The following is a 19,037-nucleotide window of genomic DNA, read 5'->3' on the forward strand; positions in this document are numbered from 1 at the left end:
ATATAATATTTAGAGAGGATTTGAGGAAATTTTTCATTCAGGAAGTTAATGAAATTTGGAACACTGCCTGAGAAGGAGTCGAAGGCAGATATTCTCATGATATTTAATAAAGTTGGAAGTAAATTTATTTTCAAGGTAGATGTATGCCACCACATACAACCCTGAAATTTGTTTACTCACGTGTTTAGAAGAGTAGTTGAAGTACCAAAGCATGGTAGGCAATGGGCCAAATGGGCTGAAAAATTTGATGAGTATAGTTGGGACCTAATGGCTAGCACGGACATGTGAGGCTGACGGTGTGTTTCCATACTATGTTACTTTGGCACTTAGCAGACTACTCTTTTTTACAGCAATTTTCCATCAGTGTTGTCAGCAAACTTAGATGGTATTTTTTCATTTAAGTTGTGGTGAAATATGGTGCTTGTGGCAGTAAGTTTGTTCATCTTAAATATGTGACCAAAGAGGCAGTAGAATCTTTCCAAAGTGAGAAAGAAAGCTCATTTAACTGAATAAAATAGTCATTCACAAGTAAAAATAATGCTTAATGATTCTTATAGGACTCGTTAGTTTGGATGCAGCGGTCACAAATTTAGAAAAAAGAGTAGGCCCTTTCAAACCAAGTGGAAGAATATTTTCTTCATTGGACAATAGTGAATTTTGGATTTCCTTCCTTCAGCAAATTATGAAAGTTCAATGACTAAGTTTGTTCAGAATGGTGAGCGATAAATTTCAGTATGTTAAGGAAATTAGAGCTAGAAGGACAGTGCAGGAAAATAGAATACAGGAGAAAGATTGACCATTATCTAAAAAGGCTATTTCTGCACATTGTTTTAATGCTTTTTTGTTCTAACATACAGTGCTTTGACAGGAGTTTGCACAAAGGAATTACAGCTGCCTCACATGTTCTGAAAGTCTTTTTCAACTTCCCATGTAACATTTTAATTTATCGTCTCATTGTAAAACTCTCAATATTTACATTATCATAAAAACACAGAAAATCAGAGCAGGCATAAGGCATTTGGCCCTTCAAGCCCACTCTGCCACTTAATGCAATCGTGGCTAATCTTCCATTTACAAACATACCTGTTCTCCCTATACCCAAGATGCCTAATACACCTAGAAATCTTTCTACCCACTTCTTAAAAACCTTCCACAGGTTCACAACCCCCCCCCCCCCCCCCAAGTGGGGAAAAAGTTTCTCTTCTGGTCCTAGCTTGAGATATTAACTCAACCCTTCCACCACAATTCCTCTCAAGCCACCGGAGACATTCTAACTGCATCAATACTGTCAGGCCCTGTCAGAATTCCTTCTCATTCTTATAAATACTTCAGTGCAATCTAACCTACAATCCCAACTACTACTCCCATCCCAAGAATTAATTTAATGAATCTTTGCTGGTTTGTTCTGTAGCAAGAATATGCTTTGTAATGTAAGGAGAACAAGCCTGTACATGATACACCAGTTGCAATCCCTCCAAAGCCATCTATAATGTAGCATGACAGAGACATGCTATCTCTAACAACAGAGGTAGCTGTACAAAAAGTATGTATGAGGATATCCAGGTTCCTTTTATATATCAATGTTCCCCAGTCTATCACTATTTAAATAATAATATGCCTTTCTGTGGTTCCCTATCAAAATGAATGACTTCATATTTATCCTTATGATGATCAGAATGCTTAATAATTTTGGGGACCTTTTTCATGCCACCCAACAACCTTTCTGCCCTCAAGGGGATGCAGAAATCCATTTCTCGAGCAGCAATTTAGTCATGATTATTGACTATTCCTAATGAGATATAGGTGAATTAAAGATGTACCTTTTAGATATTTGTCCTTTCACAACTGGATGCTTCCAAGTTTAAGTTCACTAGTTATGAAACTCTTTAGGTGGTCCATTATATTAAATCTTGCTTTTATGTTTTCTATCTAGGTAGAAGACAAAGGACTCTAATATTTTTGACATCTTCAGCATCATGCAGCAGTTTTTTGTTTAGTATAAGTAATACACATATTAATAGCGTATTTGAGGATCTGTTATTTTGCTGTGTTAAAGATACAGAATTTCATATATAGTAGTTTTAACCAAAATATTTGCATTTATCATATTTGAAATATAACCATTTATTTGCCATTGAGGCCCTATCAGATCATAATTTTTTTTTTTATTTATTTTGTTTTAGCAATACAGTGAGGAGTGGGCCCCTCCATGCCATGTTTCCCCAGTAACCTCAACTAAATCTAACCTAATCTCAGGGCAATTTGCAATCACCATTTAACCTACTCAGTATGTCTTTGAACTGTGAGAGGAATCTGGACTGCTAGGGAAAACCCACACATTCCACGGGAAGGACATACAGTCTCCTTGCAGAACGGTGCCATAATTGAACTTGAAACTCCAGAATGCCCTGCTGTGTAATAACGTCATGCTAACCACTACACTACCAATAATAGTATGCCTATATTTATAGTGGTGTTATTATACCACTATGAATGCTATAATACTAATAAACAAGCATGCTTCTTTGGTCTCAGCAGAACGTTACATGTTCCTTGATGTAGATTATGTTATTCACAATATATTAAGGATTCTTTACACTGCCCGTTCAACTTAACCATGTTTCAATGTTGCATTTGTCCTGAAAGTTGAGGAGTTTGGTATTCCTGGAAGCGATTTCTACTCAAAATGTAAAAGAGATGTTAAAGTTCAACAGCATTGATTGGGACCCTTTCGTTTGTTTGAGTGTTTCCTGATCATTACTGGTTTTGTCCCCAACCTCTTGCTGTGAAGTGTGAAGTCTGAATCTGATTTCCAGTTTTTGACTGGTAGTCAAGCAAGAATTCTGACGTCTTTGGATCAAAGTTATTTCTTGAGCAAAAATGGCCTTGAAGAATGTACCTAGAAGCTGAAGGTTGAGAAAGTAGAACAAACTCAAGGGAAATAAGACATATTGTCAACAGTTAGAAGAAATACATTTAAGAAAATCTTTTATGTGTAATTTGTTAAATATATATACTGCTTTTCTTCTGTAGGTGCAGAGATAGATTGTGAAGATAAAAATGGTAATACCCCATTGCATATAGCTGCTCGATATGGACATGAGCTGCTTATAAACACATTAATCACCAGTGGCGCTGACACTGCAAAGTGAGTAACAGCTATTGAATACTTTCCTGTGATATTAGGCTGTGTTACAAAACAAATTGATTCCAATAATCATGTTTGATAAACTGTTGTGTATTCCAAATTGATGTTTCAATGTGTGTTTATGTAAGGAATGCTAGATGGTGAATAAGATTAAGGACCCTTCCTCTTCTCATGCTCCCATTCTCACAGTTACTTTCTTTCTCATCCAGTTGAGTCATTCATCCCTGAGTCATGTTTGGAGAAGTTTTAGTTATTCAGCCCACAACTGCAGTTGCTAAGGTCAACTAACACAACCAAACAAGAGGATTTCTCCATTGAAGATGTTGGAATCGTGTCTTCTTTGGAACATTCTTTCAGAAATGTACTTCAATGAATCTACTTTGTAGCATGAGATTCAAAGTCTTAAAAGTATTCCAGTTGCTGCTTTATGAATCTTGTTACATTGATAATCTTGAAAATAGATGCCCAAAATTTTACTCTATCTTTCTTTCATGCTTATAATTATTACATTGCAATTTATTTTCATGTTTTTACACTTCCATCAGATAGGAATTCTGATAAAAATTATTTTTGACTAACTTTTTTTAAATGTCCAGAAAACATAAAAAGAAAGTAAAAAATTGAAAACAAGGACGTCGAGAATTAACAGAGATAGTGAGTAATTTGTACACAATGTTAGACTATAGAAAAACTTTTTTTACAAGAACCTAGGAAAGAGAGCCAGGGAAAAGGGGAATGAATCCCAGCACTATAGTAACAGTACAGACCATCAAAGCATCTGTGTCTTAATCCAAACAGATCTTAGACTGTTGGCTTGTAATCCTGTTGCCATCAACAAGTTTTGCAGTTATGATAGTACTCCTCTTTGTATTTTATCTTTAGCATGATTTGCTCTTTCCACATATCAGTTCCCATTTTCATTATTGACCTTCCATTTATTAGCTACCTTTCAGTTCACCTCTTTTACTTGTTATTAATTTTGTGTTGTTACTTTTTAAAGGGCTTTCGTACGGAAGTTTACCTTCCTGTTTTTGGCTGTGTTTTTCAGTAGCCATAGATCATTCATCTGTTAGTTCATAAACGTCTCTATATCTATTGTGTTTGTATGTAGCACTAAATAATTTAGGCTATGTTGATTATGACTCATCCCCCCCACCCCCCAAAAATGCAAGTGTAAAGGTTTTCTAAATGTGCTCTCTTAGTTTAGCAGAGCATTAATGTTGAGAATGAATTATCTCAGTTCATATTTTGAAGCTGGTTGCTCCATCTTCCAATTTCCAATGAGACTTACAAGATGTTTTCTGCCTGTCACACCTCCAATGGTGTCCTTATTTCAGCTGCAGGGTCATTGATTGATGTTTTGCTCCCTTAACCCTGGTTCCTGCCACCCTCTGCACCTGTCAGTGGGGTTAATCGGTCCCCCAATTTCTGTCCTTCCTCCTCAGCCACAGCCAAAAGCTGCCCATTTCTGCTTCTTCAGCCAACCCTCTAGTAGCCTTCCTGAATTTCCTGAGCCTTCAGTCACTGCGATATCATGGAGTAACCTTGTCTTTGATGCATCAGCAAAGACCCGGGATCCTACCTCCACAGGGTACGTGGTGGTCCTCTAGCTAGTTTACTTACACTCACCTGCCAGGTCTGAGTACTTTATCCTCTTCTGCTCATTCCTGCCATGGAATGGTTAACTCAATGAGGAGGACTGTTGGTGGCCATGGGCTGCAGTACATTATCTGGGTGGAGAGATGTGGTGGTGATTTCCATGGGAACTGTAGCTGTCTGCCAAGATCTGCCCTCGCCAGTGCAGAGGAAGCCTGAAGGAATTCTTGGGCAGATACATTCAGCATTCTTACCAGCCTTGGGATGAGTTGTCCTGCTGGGGAAAGGCTGCTTCTCGCACCCTGCCTGTCGGTCCCTATGATCTCCGCCAGCTTCTTTAGGACCTGGTTGTACAGCCATCTGCAGCGCCCTTGGGACAATGCAGTCTTGCATCCTGTCAGGATGTATTGGTGTTATCACACAGCGGGCAGCTCTCCTCGCTGCTGAACCACTGGTGAAGATTTCAGGGCCAGGGCAAGGTATGATAGGTTGCCCTGATGAGGAATCTGAGTTTGGCTTGTGGGACCTTCCGTAAGAGAGACCAGCTGAATGACTGGTTGGTGCTCTCCTATGTTGTCCTTTTTCTCTGGCAGCCCTGCGCCACTGCCTTCACCATGTAGCACTCCTGCTGTCTTTGTCACCTCTACTCTTTTTTTTTTGAGGGTTTGAACCAGAAACGTGCTGCCTTCCCCCAGCCAAGTCCCGCATGTCCAGCCTGGATTCTGTTGACAGTCTCGCTGCTGCAGCCTGCTGAAGGGCTGGTCTACTTCAGCTTGAGCCAGTATGGATTGAGGCATTGGCACTCTTCACCAGGTGTAATCCTTGAGCTCAGCGACGTCAAGTTTTCTCCTGCTTGTATGCCAGGCTGATGGATCTCAGTGGCAACTGCAGTTTGTTCTTCCTGAAGAGGCCAGTTTCCAAGAAACACCAAGGCAGCTCCAACCATTTCTGGATGTATAAGTTTGACTATCCCATCCTTCCTACTGGCTGTTAATGAAGGAATTTTACAAATTTTCAGAGACCACATCACCCTTTGGTACAGTGTGTACTTGTAGCACCACACTTTATACTTTCCGGGTAGTTGGCTCTGTTGATTCTGACCAGGCCCTCTGCAATCTGTTTCTGTGCTACTTTTTCCATCTGCGATGTACTGCCTCCCAAGGTTTCAAATGAGCTGCCTGGCTTACAATGGAATTTCCTCGTCCCCTACAACAAAGGTGACGTTGTCGCTTCTGACCCCTTTTCGGAAGGATAGGCTTTTTGTTTTGGGGGGGCTTGATCTTCCTCCTTGCTTAATTCACTAGCTTGTCCAACCTCCAGCAGCCTTCTTGTGTGAAGAATGCTTGTGACATTATCCATGTAGCTTCTCAGTGGAGAAAGCCTCTGTCTTGACTAGCTGTATCCCGCAACCACCTGCCGTGCACCAATAAGGATGATCTCGAAGACTGCCCCAAACAGGGTGGGAGAGATGGAACACCCCTTTGTGATGTCTGTTTTGAGCTGCTACCACCCGACTGTAAGGTCTAAAAGAGAATCCCGTCAGGAGGTCATTGAAGTACAGGTAGTCTCCGAGTTACGAACGTTCGACTTACGGACAACTCGTACTTACGAACCGAGGAAGGAGAATGCTGCCCACCGTTTTAAGTCAGATCGTAACGCCATCAGTCATTTTAAGTTGGATCGTGATGCTGTCCACCATTTTAAGTTGTTGCCATTGACACAGTGTGAGTGTTTAACTTTGTATTTGGCTTAAATTTTTCTTAGTAAGATTCACCCTGACCCCGCCCCCCACCCAGTCCCATTCGGCTGGTGGCGCAGTGAGATCAGTGCCAGGCTCGAGAACGGTTTACGAGTTCAACCCAGTGACAGACCGCTCCCGTTCCGGGTTGATGTCAATCCAGTGACTCCCTTAGCATCCATGCCAGGTTGATGTCAAGTTTGCAGCTCGACCTCGTAAAAAAAAACGCTGCCACCTCCAGTTTAAATTCCCACACGGAATATTGTGGAAGATCAAATACCCAAACCCAGCACAGCCCCCACTTGTCCCATTTAGCCTGTCTCAGTGTGGTGCTCCTTAGGGCCCAGCGGACCTCGGGAGCCGGAGGAGCTCGGGACCCGCCACCCGCAGTGTTTCTGTTCCATTGACGGGAAGCGATCGCAATTGAAAATAAAATGGAAATAATAAAGCGTTTGGAAAGAGGTGAAATGCCATCGGTCAATGGAAAAGCATTAGGCTACAGTCGGTCAACGATTGGAACAATTTTAAAAGATAACAGATAAAGTGAGAATAATGCAGCATGTGAAAGGCACTGCCCCGATGAAAGCTGCGATTATTACTAAGGAACGCAGTGGTTTAATTATTGGAATACATACGTTTCTTAAGTGTTAAAGGTAAAATATATACTATATACTAAGACAAACATTTGACTATCTGATGCTAAATAATACCGGATGTACTTGTTCCGACTTACCTACAAATCCGACTTAAAGACGGACTCTGGAATGGAACTAGTACGTAACCCGGGGACTGCCTGTAATCAGAAACTAGGCCTCTAATCAGGAATGTAAACAAACTCCATCACAAAGTTGCTGAGCTAGTGAGGTATAGATCCATAGGCATTCGCAAGATCCAGCCACAAAACATGTAGGTAACCTTTCTCACATTTGGCTCATTGAATCTGATCCCATATCAATGATGTGTGCTGCACACATTTAGGAAGCCTGGTACTCCTGCCTTCTGGCAGCTGTTGTCATTGTACCTATTGCCCATGAAGTAGCTGGTCATCTTCTTAGTCGCGTGAAGAAGATTTTTCCCTTGGCGTTCAGCAATGCAATGCTCCTGAACTGGTTGATGGAACTGCAGTTCTGCTCTTTGGGGCTGAACACTGCCACAGCTCTTTGCCACTCTGATGGGATGTGTTGGTTTTTCCAGGCTGTTCCACACTCTATCTCTCCTTTTTACTCCGCACTTACAAATGCGCTCTTTCCTTTGCAGTCTGGTCAGTTTCTGCTTCACTTCATTCCACAACAGCTTCTAGCCCACCTTCTCTTCCTACATTGCCTTCTTCCAGTGTTTCTGCAGCTGGTGCTGCCTTCGTACTAGCTGCTGTATGTCCTCCTCCCTTCCCTTTTTTCTTAGAGCAGTGGCTCACTTGACATCAACTTCACCAAATCTACCTCTAGAGGAAGTCTCTGTATGAGTTAAGCCTGTCTTCCACTTGGCTGCTTAGCCCTTGTTCTAGGATCTGGCCTCTACCACTCGGCCATTTTGTTTGCTTTTGGTCGCTTGATCTTGTTCCTGCTTCCTGGTTTCTTCCTCTTAGCTTTGCAGCGTGACTCCACAGATGGGGAGATGTCAGCTGTGTTTGTGTGTTCACACACAGAAGGGTTGCCCTCCATTGATGGGCCTTCCTCCCCTACCAAAAAGCACCTCAAGCAATGTTGGGACCTTCAGCTCTGTGATTTTCTACCTGGCTTTGGGTCCCTCTTATCTGATCTGCCAAAGCTGTGCAAGGTTGCTGTTGGCCTTTCTTGCTGTACTTCATTCTGCCCGATGGAGTTGTAGCCCCTTATGTGTTATCAGGTTCTGCCATCCACACCTGCGCTTCTGAAGGATCGTTATTTAACTATAGTTCAGAAGTGTCTTGTTCCCATACAATCAGGACTCCACATTGCGTCAAAAATATTGAGAGAAAATTCAGTATCAAGATGTATTTTCTATTAAAACAACTTATTCTGAATAATGATGAAAGATATTTTGTATGAATTTATTCTTCTCCTGAAATATATAAATTTTAAAAATGGTGTACAGAAATAATTAATCTTAACAGTGACAATTTAAGTATGTATTAACATAATAGATTGCAGCATACACACATTCTGGTGAAATTTGTGGCAGCAGTACATTGCAATGCATAATAAAACTATAAATTACGTTAAGAAATTTATATAAAAAGTTAACTAGCTAGTGCAAAAAGAAAGCAAAAGAAGAAAAAAAATGTAGTGAGGTAGTGTATATGGGTTTATTGCCCACTCAGAAATCTGATGACAGAGGGGAAGAAGCATTTCCTGAACCATTGAGTATGTGTCTTCAGGCTGCAGTACCACCTCCTTGATGGTAGCAATAAGAAGAGGGCATGTCCTTGGTGATGAGGGTTCTTAATGATGGATGCCACCTTTTTGAGGTATTACCTTTTGAAGGTATCCTCAGTGCTGGGAAGGCTAGTGCTCACAGTGGAGCTGGCTGTGTTTACAACTGTTTGCGGCTTTTTCCAATCCTGAGCGGCGGCCCCACCAGTTAGAGTGCTCTCCATGGTGCATCCCTTTTCTTAATTTTCCCAGTTCTTCAATGTCTTCTCAATAGCTTATCAACTAGTTTTGCATATTGTATTCCAGAAACAGGGTAACTGCTGCTTCTAATATGCTCTGTTTCCAAGAATTTGTATTCTATTTTTAACTAATAAGTTTGTGAATATGGTGGTCTTCCAAGCCACTGCCATCAACTGCACTATGGTATTAACCTCATTGTCTGAATCTGTCTTTTGAGTCACGAGCTAGATTATACTATTTTCTAAATAGGTTTTTTTGTTATCTAGGTAAATGCCTTATTTTTTGCCATTCTTCTGCCTATTCTACTTGCTGTGTCCATTGTGTAGAAATGTAGAGGGGCATGTTAGATTGGAAGAGTGGGGTTCTACCAATTTTTGTAAGGAGTTTGTACTTTTTCCCCATGACGTGTGGGTTTCCTCCAAATGCTCCAGTTTCTTTCCACACCCCAAGAAGACATATGAGTTAGGATTAGTAAGATGTGGACATGCTATGTTTATGCCAGGAGTATGGCAACGCTTGTGCACTGCCCCCAGTTCATCCCTGGACTCTGTTGGTCATTGGTGCACACAATGGACTTCACTATATGCTCTGATGTATGTGTGACAAATAAAGCTAATCTTATCTATTCATATTAGCAATTGTATGTGTGTGTTATGCTTTAAATGTGTTAAATTTAAAGATAAAAATTAGTTTTATTTATCACATGTACATCAAAACATACCCTAAAATGTGTCATTTGTGTCAATGGCCATCACAGTCTGAATATGTGTTAGGGACAGCCTGCAAGTATTGCCATGCTTCCAACACCAACATAAAAGTTTACAACTTATTAATCCTAACTTATATGTCTTTCAAATGTGGGAAGAAACCAGGGCACCTGGAGGAAACCTAAACTGTCATATGGAGAACACACTAACTCCTTACAAACAGCAGCAGGAATTGAACTTGTGTTTGGATAATCACTAAATTACCATGCCAGCAAGGTCAGATTCAGTTTATTGCTATCTGGGAACCACAAATACAATGCAGTTAAAAAATGAGACAACATTCCTCCAGAATGATATCGCAAAAGCACATGATAAAACAGACTACACCAGAAAATCCACATAACGTTTGGCAATCCCCAATCCAGAGTCCAGAGAGGCTGCTGCGTATTAATATCGCGCTACCATCTTAGCGCGTTCCCCGGAAAGGAGCTCCAATCCCACCAGACAAAACAAGACCAAAAACTAAAGCTACAAGACCTGCACAAAACCACATAGTTACAACAGTGCAAACAATAGCATAATTGATAAAAAAAACAGACCATGGGCACAGTAAAAATAGTCCAAAGATGTTAAAAGACTGTAAGTTCAAAAGAAACCACCACACAGTTTCCACAAATCCTCAGGGTCCCGATAGACTCGTCATCCCATGCAGGCGGCAGAAGGAAATACCCCCGCTATGGACTTCCATGGCTCCGTCGGACCCAGCCTCGCAGACACAGCACACAGTGAAAGCGCTCTGACCGCAGCTGACTCCGAGTCCGTCGAACCCCAGAGCCTCCGACCATCTCCTCTGGCACAGCTTCTCCGAGCACCATCCTCTGCCGAGCGTATTAAGACACCAACGGCCATAGGCAGCGCGACCCTGAGTACTGGGGGCCTGTTCTTCCCAGCGGCAGCAGCAAAGAAGAAGGTCTTCCTGGAGATTTCCAGATGTTCCTCTGTGCTCCCACGTCCATTTTTCATCCGATTATGATTGTGCACAGCACCCCGCTTCACAAATAACAGATAATCAGCTCCGGAGTGGCTGCTGTAAGCTGTATCATGCCACCATTTTGGATAAATTAATTTATTAATTAACGATTTTTACTTTTGTAAACCTATATTACTTAAGATGAAGAAATATTTAGAGCGACTCACAATGGCTTGCAAAGCAACTGATAAATTTCCTGTTATCTGGGGCTGGGGATCACTAATGGAGCAGAGTGAAGATCTGTAAACAAGAACTACAAACCAATTAATAATAGATTTGATTTTAATGACAGCCTTTAATATTTGGAAGTAACACTGCTTCACAATTGATTGTGAAAGAATTTAATTGAGAAAAGGAAATGTTTATGCCCTTAATAATCTAATGATTTCAATTTCTGTTTCTTCCACTCCAGTCGAGGTATCCATGGAATGTTTCCTCTTCATTTAGCCGCCTTAAGTGGTTTTTCTGATTGCTGTCGCAAACTTTTGTCCTCAGGTATTTGCAATAAACTTTTTTTCTTGGTTGCAGTTTCAAGTTTAGACCCCAATCATATCAATTTTAGCTCCACTCCCAAATTAAAACTACTACCTTTGACCATCCATTCAAAATTGCTCTTCATTTTTATTCTCTTTCACAACTGCATGTCAGGTGATCATTGGATTACCAGTATGGATGGGATTATCAGTTGATTATTTTGAACATAAATTATACAAAATTACTATTTTATCTTCTAAATTTTATACAAAATAAACAAGTGTTTTTCATTTCTTATATTATTAATGTATTGATTTAAAAGAGAAATTGATAGCAATTCAACGTTAAAATTTTTGCTGGTAATTTGTTTGGAAAGGTGAATATTGCTATAGAATTTCAAAGAGCTAATTTACTTTGCAGGCTTTGATATAGACACACCAGATGAATTTGGCAGGACCTGCCTTCATGCTGCTGCTGCTGGAGGGTGAGTAATGACCTTGTGCTTTTTTTTAGCAAGTAGCGCTGAGCCATAGAGCAGCACTAATTGTATCCCTGCGTCTTTTGGAGCTGCAGTTATTATCTCGTCAATGACATGCAAATCACATTTGTTGTGCGGAAGCTGGATTGATTACTAATGTGAAATCACTGCGATTAAACATGATGTTGTTTGGGACCCTTTTAGGAAAGTTTGTATTTTGGTATTATTTTATTTAATCTTAGAGTCTTGCTTCCATTTTGTTAATACTAATTCTTCTAATAGGACCTCACATATGCATAAAATGTCCTTATTAAACGTGTGATTAAACATCAGAATTTGTTCATTTGATTTATTATGGATATTTATTATGGACAGATTAACATTCTGTGGCTGTTAGACTTTACAAAGTTCTCATGAATTCTGCGCTTGCAACACTGTGTGTCAGACAGAGTGGTAAACAGCACTAGGGCTCCACAGGGGACTGTCCTGTCTTCCTTTCTCTTCACCATCTACACCTCAGACTTCAACTACTGCACAGAGTCTTGCCATCTTCAGAAGTTTTCTGATGACTCTGCCATAGTTGGATGCATCAGCAAGGGAGGCTGAGTACAGGTCTACGGTGGGAAACTTTGTCACGTGGTGCGAGCAGAATCATTTGCAGCTTAATGTGAAAAGGACTAAGGAGCTGGTGGTGGACCTGAGGAGGGCTAAGGCACCGGTGACCCCTGTTTCCATCCAAGGGGTCAGTGTGGACATGGTGGAGGATTACAAATACCTGGGGATACGAATTGACAATAAACTGGACTGGCCAAAAATCACTGAGGATGTCTACAAGAAGGTTCAGAGCCATCTCTATTTCCTGAGGAGACTGAGGTCCTTTAACATCTGCCGGACGATGCTGAGGATGTTCTACGAGTCTGTGGTGGCCAGTACTATTATGTTTGCTGTTGTGTGCTGGCGCAGCAGGCTGAGGGTTGCAGACACCAACAGAATCAACAAACTCACTCCTAACGCCAGTGATGTGGGGGTGGAACTGGATTCTCTGACGGTGGTGTCTGAAAAGAGGATGCTGTCCAAGTTGCATGCCATCTTGGACGATGTCTCCCATCCACTCCATAATGTACTGGTTAGGCATAGGAGTACATTCAGCCAGAGACTCATTCCACTGAGATGCAACACTGAGCATCATAGGAAGTCATTCCTGTCTGTGGCCATCAAGCTTTACAACCCCTCCCTCGGAGTGTCAGGCACCCTGAGCCAATAGGTTGGTCCTGGACTAATTCCACTTGGCATTATTTACTTAATATTATTTAATTATTTATGGTTTTATATTGTTATATTTCTACACTATTCTTGGTTGGTGCAACTGTAACGAAACCCAATTTTCCTCATGATCAATAAAGTATGTCTGTCTGTCTCGTGTTTTCAAATGTTTAGAATAATCTCCAAGAAGTTAGCATGTTGTTGAATAAAACAAGAATGTCCCAGGTTATTCCTCCTTGATTTCTGGCCTGTGGTGCCCAGTTGATTTTAGCTGGAAGAAAATTACTGTGTTACATTTGTCATGCGCTCAATAGGAAATTATACCAGATTGAAATTGTTGATTCCTTCGTTGTGGATATACCATTCCCGGGCTTATCCGGGAGTAGTGACTTTTAGAGAGTGCAAAGTGGAACATAGGTGACATGTACAAAGAAATTATGCAACACACAAGTCAGTCAACACCACTACTTGATGCCAGTCTTGATCTTCTGTGTGACCAAACACCACCTACCTCGTAAGTGGCATACACATGTGACCTCAGTCTTTCCATCGTAAGAAATAACAAAAATCCCGTGAGAATTGTATTAGTACTAGCAGCTTCAATTGCCTAGTATTAATAATCAGTACCAAGGCCTGGAGATCCCACCTTCACTCAGCCAATTGGACTTCTAGTTCTTTCAGTCTTGATCAGTATCTGTAGAACCATCCTGATGAACACAGTTGAAGTTTGTTAAGATAACTTTTTAAAGGGATAAGATTAACTTTATTTGTCCCACGTTCATCGAAACATACACTGAAAAGGGTTGTTTGTGTTGAGGATGTGCTGGGGAAAGCTGCAAGTGTCACCATGCATCTGGTGCCAGCATAACATGCCCACAATTACTAACCCTAACCCCATGAGTCTTGCATAATTTCCCTGTATATGTCACCCACCTTGAACACATACAGATTTTGAAATACTTCGTGTAGAATGAAGGAAGCAAATGCATCCCTACAATTTAAAAAAGGAAAGATAGAGAAAGCAAGGAATTACTGGATTGTTCTAGTTGCTTGTCACAATAAAAAAAAGGATGTGTTCTATAACTTATATGGTACCTTGATAAGACTATGCCCAGAACGTCATCAAACACAAGAGAATATCTGCAGATGCTGGAAATCCAAGCAACACACACACAAAATGCTGGAGGAACTCAGCAGGCATTTAAGATACTGCCTGGCCTGCTGGGTTCCTCCAGCATTTTGAGTGCATTGCTTGGAATGTCGTGTACAGTTTTGGCCTTGCCTAGAAAAGGATATTCTTGCTGTACAGGGGATGTAGTGCAGGATCACCTGGTTAATTTCTGGTATTGGCACGTCTGACACATGAGAAAATTAACTGTTAAGGAAAATGCAAGGGGAATGTTTCCTGAGCTAAGGAATATGAAGTCAAGGCTTAAATGAAAATCAAGTGTTTGCAGAAGCTCTACGTCTGAAGTAAAAACTGAAAATGCTAGAAATCAGATATTAGGAATAAATTGAGAAATGCTATTACTCAGATGGTATTGAATCTTTGGAATTCTCTACCTTTGGAGGCTGTGGAGGTTCAGTCATTGATTTACATTCAGTGTTTTATATTCCTGGATTGATAATTTCTGAATATTATTGGTGCCAAAGGATTTGGAGATAGGACTGGATAATGACATTTCAGCTCCTTCCCTGAACCACTACATCTCACGATCATCACGTAATATCTAATCTGAATGAGTAGAAATTCTCTGCAGCTGACTATCAGGACAATGCAAGTGATTGCTTTCAGTTTTGTCAGAACCTTAGCTCCATGGCCATCCTAGAAATGTGTCTAAAGCTGGGTCACATAGTCTGAGATCTGGATGTTGTGTTTGTCATAAAATAAAGATCAGTTCTCGTGTACAGTTGGCCTATTTCAATTTTTAAAATCAACCACCTTTTCCTCTGCTTTTAATTCAGCTGATTGCAGTTGAAACATTCTATCATGTCAATATTTCCTCTAAACTTGATTAATTCATTGTTCTCCAGCAGTCCTTAAATCTTCTTCTCATGAATGTACTTACCTATTTCTTGCTTCCCACATCTTGCACTATTTCATTGACCATCAAGTTTTGTAACTTCTTCCAGCTCTGAGCTTTCTAGTTCTCTAGGTTATTCCAGTTCCAGCTTCCTGGACTCTTAATTGCTTCCCCTTTGGTGGTTATATTTTAAATTGGCTTAGCCACAAGAACTGGATTTGTCTCCTTAAGACCATGTGCTCTCTTTCTTTTGCCTTAAAAGTGCTGTTCTGGTGGCTCTATGTCATTTTTTTACATTGCTATTGACCCTATTGAGTTTCTTGCAACACACTTTTTATCTTGTTGAGACCATGGGTTTTGCAGTGAAGTCAAATTGTCAATCAATTTGGCAGAAAGCTACTTTGTATTTTGGGATGAAGCCAAAGTAGATTATCTACTCAGTACTCCTGATTTTAAATGCTTCAATCTTGTACCTCGCACATGTGCCTGAGTCTTCCATCTTTGAGGAATCCAATATTCATGAAACCGCCATTTCCTGTAACCAAGTTGTCCATCGTCATATGTAATAGAATTTGTAAGGACTGCAGGAATCTTATCATTGCTCATGGGATCATTTACATCTGCTGTCTTTTCTGTTTGTTTTATTTATTAATTTGGAGTTTGCTGACACTGGTGAGGCCAGCATTTACTGTGAACACCTAACTGCTGTTGAGAAGGTGGTGGAGAGCCACCACTTTGAATGGCTACAAGCTTTCTTGGCAAGGTACTTCTGAAATGTTGGTGGGTTAGGATGTTCCAGAGAATTAGGCCCAGAATAGTGATGTTTTTCCAAGTCAGGAAGGAAACATATCTGTAGTAGTATTCCCATGCACTTTTTCCCCTTGTCTTTGGTGATGGATGTTGCAGGTTTTGGAGGGAATGCGTGAGTGTCCGAAGGGAAGTAACTGTAGTGCAGTTACTGTGCACTACAGGTGCAGGATATAATTTAGGATGGTGGGTGGGCACTAGCCAGGTAGAAGGTTTTGTCATAGATGGTACAAATCTGCTTGAGTGTTACACTCATACCATCACAATCCTGGCTTATACATGTAGATAGCGGAAATGAAACTCAGATGAAAAGTTTCAACTCAAAATGTCAACTGTGAATTTTTCTTCAGATGCTACCTGAACTGCTGAGTTTCTGTAGCATCTTGTGTGTTGCAGTGGAAGTGTTTCGTTAGTAGATGAGTTGCTCTCCACAGGATACCCTGCCTCCAGCCTGCACATACAGCACCATTAATTATGTGCTGGACCAACTGAGTTTCTATTAATAGTGACTGGAAGGGTAATAATGGAGGACTCAGTCAAGGCAATATTGTTGAATTAAGGTGAAATTCAGAGAATCTCACAGTTTTATTCTATTCCCATAATCAGTCTATGCCTGAATGTTTTCTAAGTTTTGACTGCATACCGGCGTGCATTCCTGAGAGTTTTTAGCAAAACAGATATCTATATTTTAGTCATATATAGTACTGTTGAAAAATCTTGGGCTCGTGTATATAGTAAAGGTACTAAGACTTTTGCACAGTACTGGTAGTAGAAAACATAGAAAAACATATGGCACAATACAGGCCCTTCGGCCCACAAAGTTGTGCCGAACATGTCCCTACCTTAGAAATTACTAAGCTTACCCATAGCCCTCTATTTTTCTAAGCTCCATGTGCCTATCCAAATGTCTCTTTAAAGACCCTGTCGTATCCGCCTCCACCACCGTTGCCAGCAGCCCATTCCACCCACTCACCACTCTCTGCATAAAAAAAACTTACCCTGACATCTCTTCTGTACCTACTCCCCAGCTCCTTAAATCTGTGTCCTCTTGTGGCAACCATTTCACCCCGGGAAAAAGCCTCTGACTATCCACACGATCAATGCCTCTCATCATCTCCAACACCTCTATCAAGTCACCTCTCATCCTCCCATCGCTCCAAGAAGAAAAGGCCGAGTTCACTCAACCTATTCGCATAAGGTATGTGCCCCAAACCAGGCAACATCCTTGTAAATTTCTTCTGCACCCTTTCTATGGTTTCCACGACCTTCCTGTAGTGAGGTGACCAGAACTGAGCACAGTTCTCCAAGTGAGATCTGACCAGGGTCCTATATAGCTGCAACATTACCTCTCGGCTCTCAAACTCAATCCGAATATACCGTATGCCTTCTTAACTAGAGAGTCAACCTGCGCAGCTGCTTTGAGCATCCTATGAACTCTGACCTCAAGATCCTTCTGATCCCCCACACTGCCAGGAGTCTTACCATTAATACTATATTCTGCCATCATATTTGACCTACCAAAATGAACCACACATCTGGGTTGAACTCCATCTGCCACTTCTCAGCCCAGTTTTGCATTCTGTCAATGTCCTGCTGCAATCTCTGACAGCCCTCCACACTATCCATAATTTTATGTATTGCCTGTTCTGCTGGAAGGAAAAAAGTCATGACATATGTGAGAGATGATAAACCTGTTTCTGATATGGGTCCACTCTCTTGTGCACTGAGAGAGAGAAGGGGGAAGGACAGGGGAAGGGCAATGAAGCAGGCTGGTTGGTCGATCATATATGCACTGAAAGAGAAGTACTCATTCAAACCCTTCCCATTTTTTTTTACTCTTGCATCCTTGTCAACTACAGCTTGAGCAACTCTAGTTCTGTCATCCATCCACACTGAGTGCAATCTAGAGGCACCAATTAACCTATTCAGATTTTTAATGTGTGGTAAGTAACTGAACAGCTAAAGGGGGATCAGAGGGAAATGTGCATGCTTCACAGGAGCTGTGAAGCAGCAACCGCGGTTGCTGAGACATTTCTAACCTTGTGGAAGGAAGTGGCACGTGGCCAAGTGGTTAAGGTGTCAGTCTAGCAATCTGAAGGTCGTGAGTTCGAGCCCCAGCCGAGGCAGCATGTTGTGTTCTTGAGCACTTAACGACACATTGCACAAGGCCATTGCAACACTTAAGTTCTGCAGTCAAGAAGAATCTAGATAGATTAAAGATGGCAGCTCCCTTCCACTGAAGGGCATGAATTAATTAAATAACTATTTTGCTTAAGTTGCAGTTCGTTAATCTGAATTTGAATTACACATCTTCCATTGATTTGTATTTATATCTCTAGTTTAATCATCTGTACTTCAGCTGCTTCACCGCACTATGATGTTTAGCCTGCATATAAACTCCATGTTGGACCTTCATTAGTGAGATTGCTCCTGCATTATTCTACATATCATGTATTTAATTGTGTAATTTGTGCATTCTTAGTCATTCAACTAATAAAGATTACAAGTTAGGAAGAGATTAATTGACTAAAACAATTTCCATAGGAGTTTACCCTCCATTTTTTCATCAGATCAATCACTATGCCCATCAAAATGGACAGCTTTGTATTGATACTGCTGTAAAAGCTCACTGGAATTTCGGTCATTCTTACTATTGTGTGGAACCCAATGCTGCTTACTGTGTGCTAACCAATACAGATTTAACTTAGTCTTTGCCGTCATACTGTGATTTACAATCCATGTTTCCTGTGAGTAAACTCTAATAATAACTTTTGGAATTATTTTATAGCCTTGTTATAGCTGGTGTCATGGCTCTAGTGTCCTCGAGGCCAGAGTATACAATTCTAGAGTAGTTGTATATCATCTGTGCTATTTCTGTTTGGAAATGGTCCTTTTTTTGTTAATCGAAGTATTGAAGGTATCATACTTGACCAACATCAATTTAAGGTGCCAATTTTTAGCTCAGACTGTACCTCCCAAGTTATTTTAAAGAATTTGTATTTCATTTTATAGCACCTGGATGACAGAGTAACATACTAAGTTTAAGTGTTACAATGCCAGTGGTTTCTCAAAAACCACTGATGTTATTTTTCTTTCTACACGCAGTTGCAGTTGTATAGTTATATTATCAGAGTTGACAAAATGCTGTCAGTATCTTTGACTTTCAGTTTCAATTTGTACT

General features: G+C 40.8%; 1 protein-coding gene across 3 annotated transcripts in view; it reads left to right on the forward strand.

The window, feature by feature from the left end:
• Nucleotides 1-19,037, forward strand: part of ankrd28b (ankyrin repeat domain 28b) — a 215,379-nt gene that overhangs the window by 135,936 nt on the left and 60,406 nt on the right. For all 3 annotated transcript variants that reach the window (XM_059972360.1, XM_059972358.1, XM_059972359.1), the window contains 3 exons: nt 3,034-3,148; nt 11,223-11,305; nt 11,705-11,768. In XM_059972360.1, the coding sequence (XP_059828343.1) occupies nt 3,034-3,148; nt 11,223-11,305; nt 11,705-11,768 (262 nt within the window). The remainder of the gene's footprint in view (nt 1-3,033; nt 3,149-11,222; nt 11,306-11,704; nt 11,769-19,037) is intronic.

Source organism: Hypanus sabinus, chromosome 6 (assembly GCF_030144855.1).
Source record: "Hypanus sabinus isolate sHypSab1 chromosome 6, sHypSab1.hap1, whole genome shotgun sequence".
Taxonomy (NCBI): Eukaryota; Metazoa; Chordata; class Chondrichthyes; order Myliobatiformes; family Dasyatidae; genus Hypanus; species Hypanus sabinus.